This window comes from Bombus affinis, chromosome 8, assembly GCF_024516045.1.
Source record: "Bombus affinis isolate iyBomAffi1 chromosome 8, iyBomAffi1.2, whole genome shotgun sequence".
NCBI classification, from domain to species: Eukaryota; Metazoa; Arthropoda; class Insecta; order Hymenoptera; family Apidae; genus Bombus; species Bombus affinis.
In genome coordinates this window covers 15,488,669-15,501,624 of record NC_066351.1, presented here as the reverse complement: position 1 = coordinate 15,501,624, position 12,956 = coordinate 15,488,669, and the positions used below count along the sequence as shown (strand labels likewise).

Sequence of the window (12,956 nt, the reverse complement as noted above, 5' to 3'; positions counted from 1 at the left end):
TTATTGCATTTGTTTAAAATGGTTACATACACAAATGCGCATACTTTCTCTAAGTAAAAAGCATTGAGCTAAGCAATGCTAGAATTTCATGAACTGTTCTAATTACACTGAACTTCTTATCAAAGAATTCCTCTAAATCTTTCGTCGACTTTTTCCAAGTTACTCCGACAATGTCCGAATTCACGTTGGGAAGAGCACAGGAGAGGAAGAGAGACGGGACGCAAAAACTTGTGTATGTGTGGGTTGTGTACGAACGGAAATATTTTATCTTATTGCAGGGTCTGAGCGGTGATTTGGGCGCACGAGAAGTTCTCATTGGCGAATTGCGAGAGGCTGCCGAACCTCTGCGGGAGGGTTGCGCTGCAGAGGTCCGAGAGAAGGTCGAAGCAGCGGTAAATGAGGCCGTACAAGCCTGGGAGGACACCAGGGCCGAATTAGATGCCCTTTGCACCAAGTATCAGCACGCGTGCAGATTGTGGCAGCAGTACAAAGACTCGAGTGCCGCTGTTAAGGCCTGGGTGGACACGCAGATGGACAGCGTCGCCAACCTGCCACCTGAAGAGGCCGTCAAACACATCAAGGTACGCGCGAACGTCTCTTTATTTACGAAATTTGCACAGCTGGTTAGTTAGTTTATTGGTCGATTGGTCGGTTCACGCGTGATTGGCACATGCCTCGACTCTTCCGAATTTTATGATGCTTTGGATTTTATCTGAAAGCAGAGGAAACACAAGATACAGCGTTATCATGAAAATGAAAAATTGGAGCGTGGAGAGATTAGAAGAGAAAGAAAGAGAGTAGCTGAAAGTGGAAAGTTTCTGTAAATCTATATTTAGCGTCCGAGTCATCGAATTTGGAATCGTAATTGGCTCAAACTGTCGGATAGCACCACCGAAATTTTATGTAGCCTTTGTTGCGATTTCTAAACTGGGGATTCTATCGTCTTTCGAACGATTCACAGAGTAAACTGCTTTTATCTCTCATGACTCATCGGTGGGCATCGGCTAATGAATTTTGCCGGTAACGCAAGTAACCATGAGGAATCAACTGACAAGGTAAATGTCATAAAGTTAGCCGTATCTACCGTAATGTTGGATTAGGCTGCTAGACGAATACGAATGTAAAAAAACAGCCGAGCAAATGTTTGGACGTCTTCGAACGTCTTTATGGGTTTTTTTTTTCGTTTGAACGTTAGTAAACTAAACGGTAGAATCCTCAGTTTGCTTTCGTATATTATTACTTTAAAGGCTTGACAATTTATGCTGGCAGTGGCCATTAACGTTATCACGTCATATATCGATGACATAATATTTATCAGCAGAACACGGTAACATTTGTACACACTGTCGAACAAGACAAACTATCTGTTGGGTCTAGATAAGCCGAAAATGTTGTATCTGCTAAAATTTGTTAACCTATCTTCATCCATCGACATTGCGCTTCATAATCTTTTTCTGTTATCCTTCTTATTATTCTGTTTTCCTTCGAATTATTAATAATTATTCTGACCGCACTTTAGCTACGAAAAAAACATCTATTAATTATTTCTCTTACTGTACCCAACCGAGTATTTATATGTAGCCGTTAGATACAAAAGTCAATACCGAACCTAGTATCTGCTCTCGCTAAACACAAGATCAATAACCAAGCGATCATCTCATCCATTTAAAATCATAAAAAAGCATCTTCCCGCCACCGACAAAGTCGATATCTGCCCTTTAGTACCGTGAAACCCGGGAACCATGACTCTACTCCTGCATCACTCATGAAAAAAAAAAAGAAACTCTTCAGACAAAGCGATAGTGCGACCAGAACGTCATCGTCCCTTGAATGGGAGCCTCGGGGTAGTGTCATCGTCCCCACCACGCCTAGTGCGGCACAACGGCACGTAGAAGGCACGATTCACCCTACGCAAGTGCGCCGAAACGTGGCTGCGAGGGTAGGTCGTTGAAATACGGGGCAACAGAGTCTCTCCCCACTCGAGTCTCAGGGTATGCGCATCGATCCCCGAAGAAGCGAGGACGCCAGTCTGGTCCAGAGTGTCGAGACGCTTGTTTCTTCACACATCTATTCTATAATCGTCGACGTGTCTCTGTGTGTGTTCACTATCCGTCTCGTTTCTCCGTGTATTATTATCGTTTCTTCAAGAGACCGACCGATAAGCGTACATCGCTCGTAAACACGTTTCGCAAGCATAGCAATTCGCGCGATTATGCGCGTACCATCGACGGTGGCCAAGAACCGTGTCCAGTTTCCGGCTAATCGAAAATTCGAACCGCATACCCGATGTCGCGACAACACGTGCCCGATTTGCTCCTTCTACCGTCGGCTTGTCCGTCCGCGGGTGGATTGTGCGTGACGTGTTGTGAAAAATAAGAACGATGAACAGTGACCTAAATTAAGAAACATGTGCACACCCGAGGAGATAAAGGTACGATCGAATTGGGATTCTGCGATATCAAACGTGCCCGGCTTCGCTGAAGGACGGTTCTGCTCGCCTATAAATCTGTGCGGTTTATCGATTTTTTACGTCTTACCGTGTTTAGAGAATTTATATTGTGATACAGGTGGTTTTGTTAATTAAATTTTACACAATCGTTTTAGTTATTCTTACTTGATTAAAATTTACGTGATTTCGGCAATTTATATGACGATAGCATCGTTCTTACAACGTTGGTTTCTATTGCATACTTGAATTTATACGTAGATTTTAGTTGTTTTTATTTGATTAGAATTTACACGATGATAGACGAAGATAATGTATTGTATTCGTTACATGAATTACATATATATATAGATATGTTGTTTCAGCGTGATTCAATTATAGTATACAATCTATATCGACATCGATATATGACGTTCGTGGTTCGAGGCGTGGGATAATTTTGTGTTGGAACTGTGTAATCCGGTGCACGTGTGATGCAACGAACTGGAATAGAATTTCTGCGGAGTCTTCGTGCATGACACTGTGCGCTAATCTAGTAAATTGTAGTTTGCATTCGACGTCCCTACTACTGTGACTATTCCTTATCAAAAGATGCAGTTGTGTGGCTGTTATCGAACGATCGTGTACCGTTATTCTTACGTTTTTAATATAGAAAAGGATATAGTAGAATCGCGAACGATACTGAAACAAAAAAATGCTTTCATAATCTGAGGAAGGTAACACGCGAAACTGAATGCACGTTTCGTCGACTTAAAATGCACGTAGGCAAAAATAAACTGAATGCAGACTGGAAACTCGATCGAAACGCATCTACTGTTTCACGCATTTGTCATTGCAAGTCGATTTTTCTCCTTTTATCTCTCCACAATACCTTCCTTTTCTCTTATTCTCGTTTATTAATTCGAATCATTCATTCCTGCGCGCCCCATTCACGTATTCTCGTTCACACATGTCCGCGTGTTCATGGCTGCCATGAATTTCAAAAAGCATTCGCTCGCAGCCTGCTATCTCCGGTTTCGTTTCTCAAACAATAACAAGCGTTTATTTCTAGCATGCAGACAACTCCCCTATCTTTGACGCGTATTTAACAGGTTTCTGGAATTCTGCTGCGACCACGAAACTATCATAACAGCTCGATACTGAAACACTTTAATCACCATGTTTGCAATTAGCGCTAACACGACGAGACAAATTTAGATAAAACCAGTACGGAAGTGTCGTTTGCTTCACACCATTTCCTTCACCGTGCCGGTAAAAAAATATAGAAAAGATCATTTGAAACTCGAACGAGAGCATCGAACACTCAGAGCTGTTCCACTGAAACTGAAATGCATCTGTCAAATGTACAAATGTATAGCTCTACAACTATCTCTAGACGAGATGGATCACGTGTCCTTTCATTGTGATACGCGATGCTTAAAAAATATCATACGTACATCGATAAGTTTGCGAGATATCTTGTTTATAGGATTGCATCAATGACATTGCGTTATGAGACATTTCGTACGTGAATGTAAAAGGATTCGTAATGACAAATGTAGAATATTTTAACCTTTTAAAAACACAAATTTTGTTCGTTTATACTTCCTTTGCATGAAATGACATTTGACTGTGAATATTAAACGCGAGATGTTTCTTCTATAACGTTACACAAATCACATTGTACCGTGTGGTATCTCATCCAAGGATGCTTAGGGATTAGAAACTCTCCAAGCGTAGAATGTCACTACACTCTTAAAAACACACACAAACTTCGTTTATTTTCCTTTTATGTAATACAGTTTACATGTTCAAACGCGTGAGATATCTTAATAATAACGTCGAATAAGCAACAGTACTCTCTTGTCTATGGTTAAGGAGGGGTTAATCATCTCTGAGGGGAGAAAGGCTTAACTTTGATTTAAAGATTGTCGATGGAAAGTAAATATCAACTATTCACTTTTTGACAGATTTGCGAGGAGACGATGGCGGAACACAAGGAGAGGCTAGCGGAGCTTCAAGGGCTGGTGGCGCAGATCGCGTCGAACGTCGGTCTGGACGCGAGTGGACCGTTGAACTGCGAAGTGGAGGCACTCGGACAGCGTCTGGATGACATCCGTGAAACTTTGTCGTGTCTAGCGGATGCGGCAGACGCCCGTGCCCTTAACCAGGAGCTCACACGTGGCGATTTATGCCAGACGAAAAATTTCCTGGACTCGGTCCAACAGGCAAGTTGTTACGTAATCCTCTCGTGAAGCATTTATTTTTTTCGTGATATACTTCCTGCTTTAACTAAACGTTCTCTATCTTCTCCTTTTTTTTACTCGTTTCATCCTTTGCTTCCTAGTTTCATGGCAAACTGCGAGGTAAATCTCACTTTGATTGCATAACGCGATCGATAGAGCGTAACGAGTGTTTTATTTTTATAATATGGCGATATCAGAAGGACCTTTCAAGCTCCTTTTTTGCATAGAAAACGCTTTCAATCGGTTCATGCATTAATCGTAAATATAAATATCACATAATTTATTATTGGCAGAGATGAAGGTATTAAACATCGGAGGTCTATGAATAGAGAAATTGTAATAGCCAGGAAATCGAGAATCCGAATAAGGAGTTAACTTATATCTTCCTCGGTTAACGAGTTTGATATATTTCGAATCAAATGTTTAATTAATTTTCAATTAAACGATTATTTACTTATTCATTTATTTGATTGCGAACTAAACGTGGAAATTATCTTAATGAAAAGTTATAAGAAAAATCAATGGTCTCTTATTTCACGAACTTGAAATATATCGAACACTTTCTCTTCCATCAAGTTCGAATAGATGAAGTTATACATTACAATGTAGTTTAAGCTTAGCTGCTGCGTGAATGTAAATGATCTAACGATGACAGGTCAAAGCTCTATTAGCTCTCTGAATAATTCATGAAGTATTAGACGCTTTGAATTTATCTCTCGCTTCAAACACGTTTGCAAGACAAATGCAAAGTTAAGGATCAAATGATAAATCTGGATTAAGCCGTGAAATTCCTTTTATGCGATTATCACTTTTGGGAATTTGGTCGGTATCCGAGATTTGTAAATATTTTGGATCCGTGGTATAGTTATCGGTGGAAAATGTCTTGACACGTGCGCTTAACATCGTACGGTGAGCGAGTGCGTGTTTATTTAAATTAGCCCCAGACGCTGCTAGGGACATAACTACTCTTCCTCAACGGAGGTCATTGTTCGATACAACGTTAGAATTCGAACAGAAATCGAATCGGCCGGAATCTTATTGGAGAACGAGTATAAACACTTTCAACTTCCAGGCTTTTTCTTTTTCTTTTCCTTCCTAAGTACGTTGGTTGTAAGTTTCTGAGACATTTTGCTGTAGTTTCCAATCAAATCTTTAAAACCAAATCAATGTTTCGAATCTTCAAGACAATGAAAAAGTCGTAAGTCTAAAAAATGTGTCGGCATTTGAAATTAAAAAAGTCTGTAAGAGTTTCCAACTATGACAATTAATTAAGGTTTCAAATTCATAAAATCCATAAAAATTTGAAATTTAAGATCAAAGCGGAAGATTGAATTATGCCGAAGCGATAAACTTGACATAACGAATAACAGTTAATTTGGGATCAATGGATCGCGCAGAAAGTGAATCAGCGCATCGCGGCGCGCCGTCTGAATTCCACAGGGGCGCGTTTCTGAGAAGCGAGCTTTCTAAAGTAGTGAGCTTCGTACTAGTTGAAGAACAGCATATGCTCTTCTTGTTCTGGCTTTCGGAGATTCGCATGGAAGTACAAGATACCGCGTGCAAGCGAAACCTTATAAATTCCACTTTCTTTCGTGCGTAGTAAAACTATTTTTCTCGTGATAACCAATGGAAAAAATGATAAATATCGATTTTCTTCTTCGTTTAATCCTCCGACGTAACATTTTACGGCAATCTAACCCTCGATGTTTCAAGTGGCTCGAAAATACACTCGAGCACACTGGTTACAAAATATATTGCTGATGGCTATTTTTATTATCGTACAAGGCTAACCTAATAGATAGAGGAAGCGAGTTTTCGAACGAACCTTGGCCGATTCTGCTGTGTCTCGAGTAATTTGAATTCGCTTGGAATTTTTTGAAAGGAACCCACGAATCGCAACTGCGGCTGCCTGTCAAGGTGATTCCTCTGGCTGCGTCAATGGAGTATATCGTTGTATACGCGTCCATCAGTTTCCGGCGTGCTATCGGGTGCTTGGCACAGGCCTCGATCATTATACCTCGCACGCGCGTTTATATTTTAATCGCGGTAGTTCCGAAACACTTTGTTGTGTCAAGGCCGAAGGGCTTGAGCCCGGGGTGGCAATTACATCAGTCACGAAATCCGCAACAGCTGAATCCGGACGTGCACCCTCTCGTCGCGAAACTTTTGCCTCTAACGTACAAGGAGTATGCGACTTCGATTGTGTTTCCGATCGAATTTCACTGTGGATAGTTTATACTGATTCTTCGTTTGTCGGTGGAAATTCCCAAGGACACGAGGAAATAGAGCCGGAAAAGCGGTATCGGAAAATAGCAAGCAACGAAGCGAAGCACACTTGATATAGGCAGGGAGATCGTCTTATACCGGAAAGACTCTTTTTAAATCAGTTTCGCTTAGATTTACGGAATTTCATGTATTGAAGGCAGATTTACTTTTTCCTACGCTAATTATCTTTTGTTTAAAATAAATGGTAGGTTTCAATGGAAGAGGAGTAATATCTCTCGTTATTTTTTTCAATATGTCAGATTTAGTCGCCGTTTCTATACGTTAGGTATTTTTTTCTAAAGTAAATCGATCATTTTAAGTATCCGAATAAAGGTTAAAGTTATTGCTTATTGTTTTTTAGCAAATACATGATTGTAGAGAAACTAAATATTAGGAAGTTTTAGTTTCTGCTACGTTAGTTGTTCTTTGTGCAAGATAAATCAATTATTTGGTATTCAAAGAAAAGATTCTCCATCCAAAATATATCTCTTATTTGGAATGATCACGTGTTTAACAAGATTTATAATTTTTTTGCAGAGCCTCACCTCGGTGAGCCAAGGCGAGTCGAAGGAACAGTTGAAGCTCCTTCGTAACCATCTCCTCGCGCTTACGTGCACGGAACCACAGCTACAGTCGATCAAAGAACGCACTCTGGAGGTATCGACGCAGGAACTATCCGTAGTCGAGGTACTGCAACGATGGCAGAACGTCTTCAGAGAAACCTTCCAACAGTATCACCGTTTATCGGCTCATCTAGTCAAAACGCAGGATGGTGCGACTGCCCTGAAACTCTGGCAGGAGTATCTGACCGACGTGCAAGATTTCCTATCTAACGACGTGTCCGGGGACTACAACGGTTTATCGAAACACAGAAACCTGTGCGAGGTGCATCGAAATCTCCTGACCGACCAACAGAATCTCATTCTCACCGTTCGATCGGAAGAGGGCAGTAACTTATCAACAACGGAACAATTCAACATCCTAACGAATTTGCACAATGAAACGTTGGCTACAATTATGGAAAGACACGCGGCGGTACGTGACAGATTGGCTGCGTGGGACAGGTACAAATCGGACCAAACTAAATTGCTGTCCTGGCTAAAGGAAATAGAAAGAGAACGAAGCCAGTTACACCTTCGATTCATCCAATTACAAAGGCTAAACGAAATTCTTCAGAGGATACAGGCATTGCTGGATAAAATAGAGCAAGGCAAATCTCAATTGGAGTCTCTGCAAGAGCAACAAGAAACTTTGCTCGTGAACTGTGACCAGACACTAGCCATGTCTATTCGAATGGAACTTACAGCTCACGCTCAAAGGATCGCCAATCTTAGTTCTAGTCTCGAAATCTGGAGAGACTACATACCGAGGATACAAAAGTTGTATGCAGAATACGAAGAACAGGCGAAGCACATCACGACAACGTTTTATGAAATTGGTCAAACTCTCAGCACAGCGTTCCACGCGAGGCCTGCCAGTTTGTCAAATACCAAGCAGCAGCTGGAATCTATTCAACAACTACAAAACAGACTAGCTGGCATGACCACGGATTTAGAGTCGCTGTGTGTTATCACAGAACAGCTGAGGGAGTGTCTGAGTCCCATCGATATGAAATCGTTGAATCAACAACAGGCGCTTCTTCGGTTGCAGCACGGAGACCTCGAACACCAGACCGCGTTGCTTATTTGTAGGTTGGACGAGCGTTGCGACCTTTACGATCGTTGGAAAGATAGATCGGCCAGGTTACTTACATGGATAGACGAGACTGAAATCAGAATTCAAGACTGTGACACAATGGCGCCGAACGAGCCTCAGGAGACCCTGAAGAGACTGGAGTGTGATCTGCAAGCGGATATCGCGTTGAAACAGCTAGAACGTTTGTGGATACAGAATACTGGTCAGGATCTGATTGAGGTAGCCGAGGAAGAGGAAAGCGAAAGGCTACAGCGAACTCTAGATGAAGTGAACGAGAGATGGGAACGGCTGCTGGCTATGGGCAAATCTAGGGCCAGTAAATTGGTCGATTTGATGAGAACTATGGATACGTTGGAGAAGAGGATAAGCGAGTTAAGGAGCTGGTTGGCCAGCGTGGAGTCTCAATTATCAGAGACGTTTGTGATCGAGGAGATCACTCAGAACTGCATCGACAAGAAGCTCGACGATCACGAACATCTCCAAAAGACGATCGAAGCAGAAAGCGGAAACATCGGTGAAGTGTTGAATCTCTGCGAAATTCTGTTGAGCGACTGCGACGCCTGGAAGACTTCCTTCAACACGGACGCGATAAAGAATGGAATGGAAGGTTTGGAGCGTAGGTGGACAGCGACCTGCGTGAAATCTGCAGAGAGGAAAGGGAAGATCATTCTCGCATGGAAAATTCTTCAAGAACTGGAGAAGATCAGAGCGGAACACGAGGACTGGCTCGAAGAAATCGACGTGGCCCTTTCAGAATTGGAGAACAACCTGGATGAAGTTTCCAAGGAAGAATCGAAGAAAGCCATTGAGAAAACCAGAGTCATCTTTGATGATATAGAGGCGCACGAATCGGTGATCAAGATAATCGAACAAAACTTTAGTCGTTTAGCTAGGACAGGTCTGGAACCAGATAATCTAAAGTCGCTTATCAGCGAGACTAGACGGCTTATCGATAAGTGGCAAACGTTGAAACCTCGAACGAACGCTATTCTACTGGCGCTTCGACAGGGACAGAAAAATTATCGAGATTTCATCACGGTGCACGGCGCGGCTGTCATTGCATTAGCGCAAGTCGACGTTCGACTGACCACGACGCAACACTTAGCTACGTTTGAACAAAAGTCCTCAACACGTCGAAGACTACAACAGTTGAACGAGATCGAGGAAGAGCTTCGTACGCAAAACCTCACATTGCAGAAAGCGGATGAATTGGCATTGAAGGTTATGAAAGAATGTCATCCGGATGACGTGGCGACTATTCAAGTGCTGGTGGACGAGTATCAGCTGCTATGGAAAGACATAATAAAGAGAGTGGCTTCATTGAGAGCGGAAATCGAGGGACAGGAGAAGTTGGAGGTTGACGAAGCTGTGCAGGTGGAGACGTTGAAATTCGAACAGGACACTGCTGTCCAAGTGAACACTTTGCCGAGGATAGTGAGGATGACGTCTAGCGATGCCTATCTGATAGAATTGGAAGCTGCTCTGATTGAGTGCAACGATGCGCTGGATACGCTGGAAATAGCAGTTACGCCGGATCCTGTCGCTGGACCTGGATTAAACACAGCTGCTAAGAATATCGTAAGTTTGGATATTATTCGAGTGCTGTAATAGATAGAATAATAAATATCTATTGATATTCAATGAATAATTTATAACAAAGTGTTTCAAATGAAAGTTCAGTGATGTTTAGCGAAGAATCTATTGATTATTGGCAAATGTGAAATTATTGCCATTTAAAAAATACAAGATGACTCCAGTTTCTTATGTAAGAAAGATTCCAAAAGCTTTTTTACGCTGATAGATGTTTAATATTAATAAATTTCGTTTGAAATATTTTTTGATTAACTGTTAGAACCAGAATCTAAACATCATGGCAATTGATTCATGCTATACCTATATAATTGTTGAAATATCACGTTTGAAATATCTTTTATTTAACAGAGTAAACTAATTGGAAGCTGTCAATCGTCGATCGAATTGGTTCGTCACTTGCACGGATTGCTCATTGAGGATGGAAAATTAAACGCGCAGGTTGCCAAGGCGAACGAAGTAGCGGCGTTGACGAGCAGATACGAAAATCTGTTAATCCTGGCGAGAACACGAGAACAACAAATCAGAGAACTCAGGTAATCATTTACTTTAACACGTATAATTAACTACCTAATTACTGTTACTATAACAGACATTGTCATTAGACGTTATTGTACCTGTTTCAACAAAACCAATTGAATGTTAAACCAGAAATTTTTCGCGCGCAGGTCACCTAACTCTGACGTTTACACCTTTCCCTGTGATCAGTGAGTGTTCCCATTTCGCACTAACAGTTTCTCATTAACAGTTGTTAACGATCTCCGCTCATTCCATACCTATTTTTCTCATAGTAAACTCTGAACATTAGCATGCCAAAAAAGTTCACTTTGCAAAAATTTCGTCTAATCATAAGAAAATATAAATATAGATATGACAGCGAAAAATATGAAGTTTTGTATATTACAGCGATAACGGTAGATTAACCTGCCCCTTATGTTCGCGCCGTAACTGGGCTCAATTGGAGAACGATCTCTGGAGATTAGAAAAGTGGCTGGAATTCGCAGAAGGCACGCAAAGTGAACAACATTCGCCACCAAGCAACATAGAACAATTGGAGGATGTCATACAAGATCACAGAGAATTTGTACTCGATTTGGACAGTCATAAGAGTATTCTAGTCAGTCTGAACACTGTCGGCGCTCATTTAGCCGATCACACGGAGGAACTGTGTCGAGCGATGCAACTCAGAGACAGATTAACCGTCGCAAACACGAGATGGGAGAAGGTGTGCAACGTGACTACACATTGGGAGGAACAACTGCAAGTTGCGTTGATGTCGAACCAGCAATTCCATCGTATTATAGAGGAACTGCTTACCTGGTTGGAGAAAACGGAAGTTAGTATACGAGCCAGCGAACCGGTCGACTTGACCGAGTCAACGGAAATTATGACCGCCAAGTACAATAAATTCAGGTATGTTTTAAGAATGTTAAACTTGTTATCTTTATTTACAATTATTCCAGCATCTACTAAATTAATCAAACAACAAAACAAATATTTCGTATTTTTCAATAATTACATACTGTTGCAAACTATTAACGTTTATATCGGAATAATTAGAGTTGTAACTATTTCGCGTATTCTATCCGAGAAGAGACTGCAGTTAAAACAAAATCTTGTTTTTCAGAGAACTGAGGAGCGATCTGGAGCGGTGCGAGCCCCGAGTTCTGTCGCTTCAAGAGTCGGCTAATCAATTACTAGACGAGAAAGGCGAAACCAGAGCACGCCTACAGGAATTGCGACTCAGATTGCAGTCCCTTCGCCGACTGACTGGTATATACGCCTTGAAATTAGGGGCAGCTTTGGGAATGGACCCACGAGATATTGGACTCGCAGCCGCAACTTCTTCTCTTGCTTCCCTCTCTCACGATGTAAGCTTCGTCTTATATCTTTCTCACTTTACGTAATTGAATATTCAAAACGAAACAAAGTCCTTACTATAGAAGACTATTGATATTTAATTTCTGTAAAAACGAAGTAGCTTGTTAAAGAAATTTCCAGGGAACGTCGATACTCTGAGGCTACTTGCTGAAACTCGATGGTTCTCGCTTCTTAAATGTTAGACCTCAGTGTAGCTATATGTGCACTTACGTCGTAGGATCACGTTAATCGATACTTGAAACACGGGGCACGGATTGCAATAAAGATCCAACGAATATCGAATACGAAATGATAGAACCATCTGAAACAGTTCTATGAATAGTTTATGTATGAAAGCATCGTTGATGATGTCTTTCATATCTTTTTCGATTGGATAAAAATAGATATGATGAAAGAATTAAACATGATTCTACGTTTTTCTCTTCGTAATTCATTTTAATTCGCAGTTTGTATTTTACACGATGAAGGCTGTCAATGATATTTATCGCGTAGGATATACAAGGCAAATTAAAATAGATATTCAAAAATTACGTAATGTTGTTCCTGATTGGAATTTTATTATTCCATGCCCCGTGACAGTAGCATTCACACGCACAGTACCTTATTGTTTGTGTTTTCTCTTTTACTGTATTGTAGCTACTCGACGAAGCTGCCTCTGGAACCGCTCAGCCCCACGACGCACCTGGCGCAAAGTATGTTTTCTTCATTTTCTGTTTGAAGTTCTGAACTGTGTTCTCCAATACGATTTCTATGCATTTACATGTATGAATGCACATAACCATAAGGTTACTTTAATATCTCGATATCGAATAGAAAACTTGGAGAACGTAAGCTCAGACAGATTTAACTTCCAA

At 41.2% G+C, this 12,956-nt stretch overlaps 1 protein-coding gene across 1 annotated transcript in view; it reads left to right on the top strand.

Moving 5' to 3' along the window:
- Positions 1 to 12,956, top strand: part of LOC126919717 (muscle-specific protein 300 kDa-like) — a 40,010-nt gene that overhangs the window by 25,086 nt on the left and 1,968 nt on the right. Inside the window, exons 10-17 of the mRNA XM_050729233.1 lie at positions 279 to 581; positions 4,396 to 4,653; positions 7,474 to 10,209; positions 10,573 to 10,757; positions 10,890 to 10,928; positions 11,128 to 11,634; positions 11,849 to 12,092; positions 12,739 to 12,794. Coding sequence (XP_050585190.1) covers positions 279 to 581; positions 4,396 to 4,653; positions 7,474 to 10,209; positions 10,573 to 10,757; positions 10,890 to 10,928; positions 11,128 to 11,634; positions 11,849 to 12,092; positions 12,739 to 12,794 — 4,328 coding nt within the window. The remainder of the gene's footprint in view (positions 1 to 278; positions 582 to 4,395; positions 4,654 to 7,473; positions 10,210 to 10,572; positions 10,758 to 10,889; positions 10,929 to 11,127; positions 11,635 to 11,848; positions 12,093 to 12,738; positions 12,795 to 12,956) is intronic.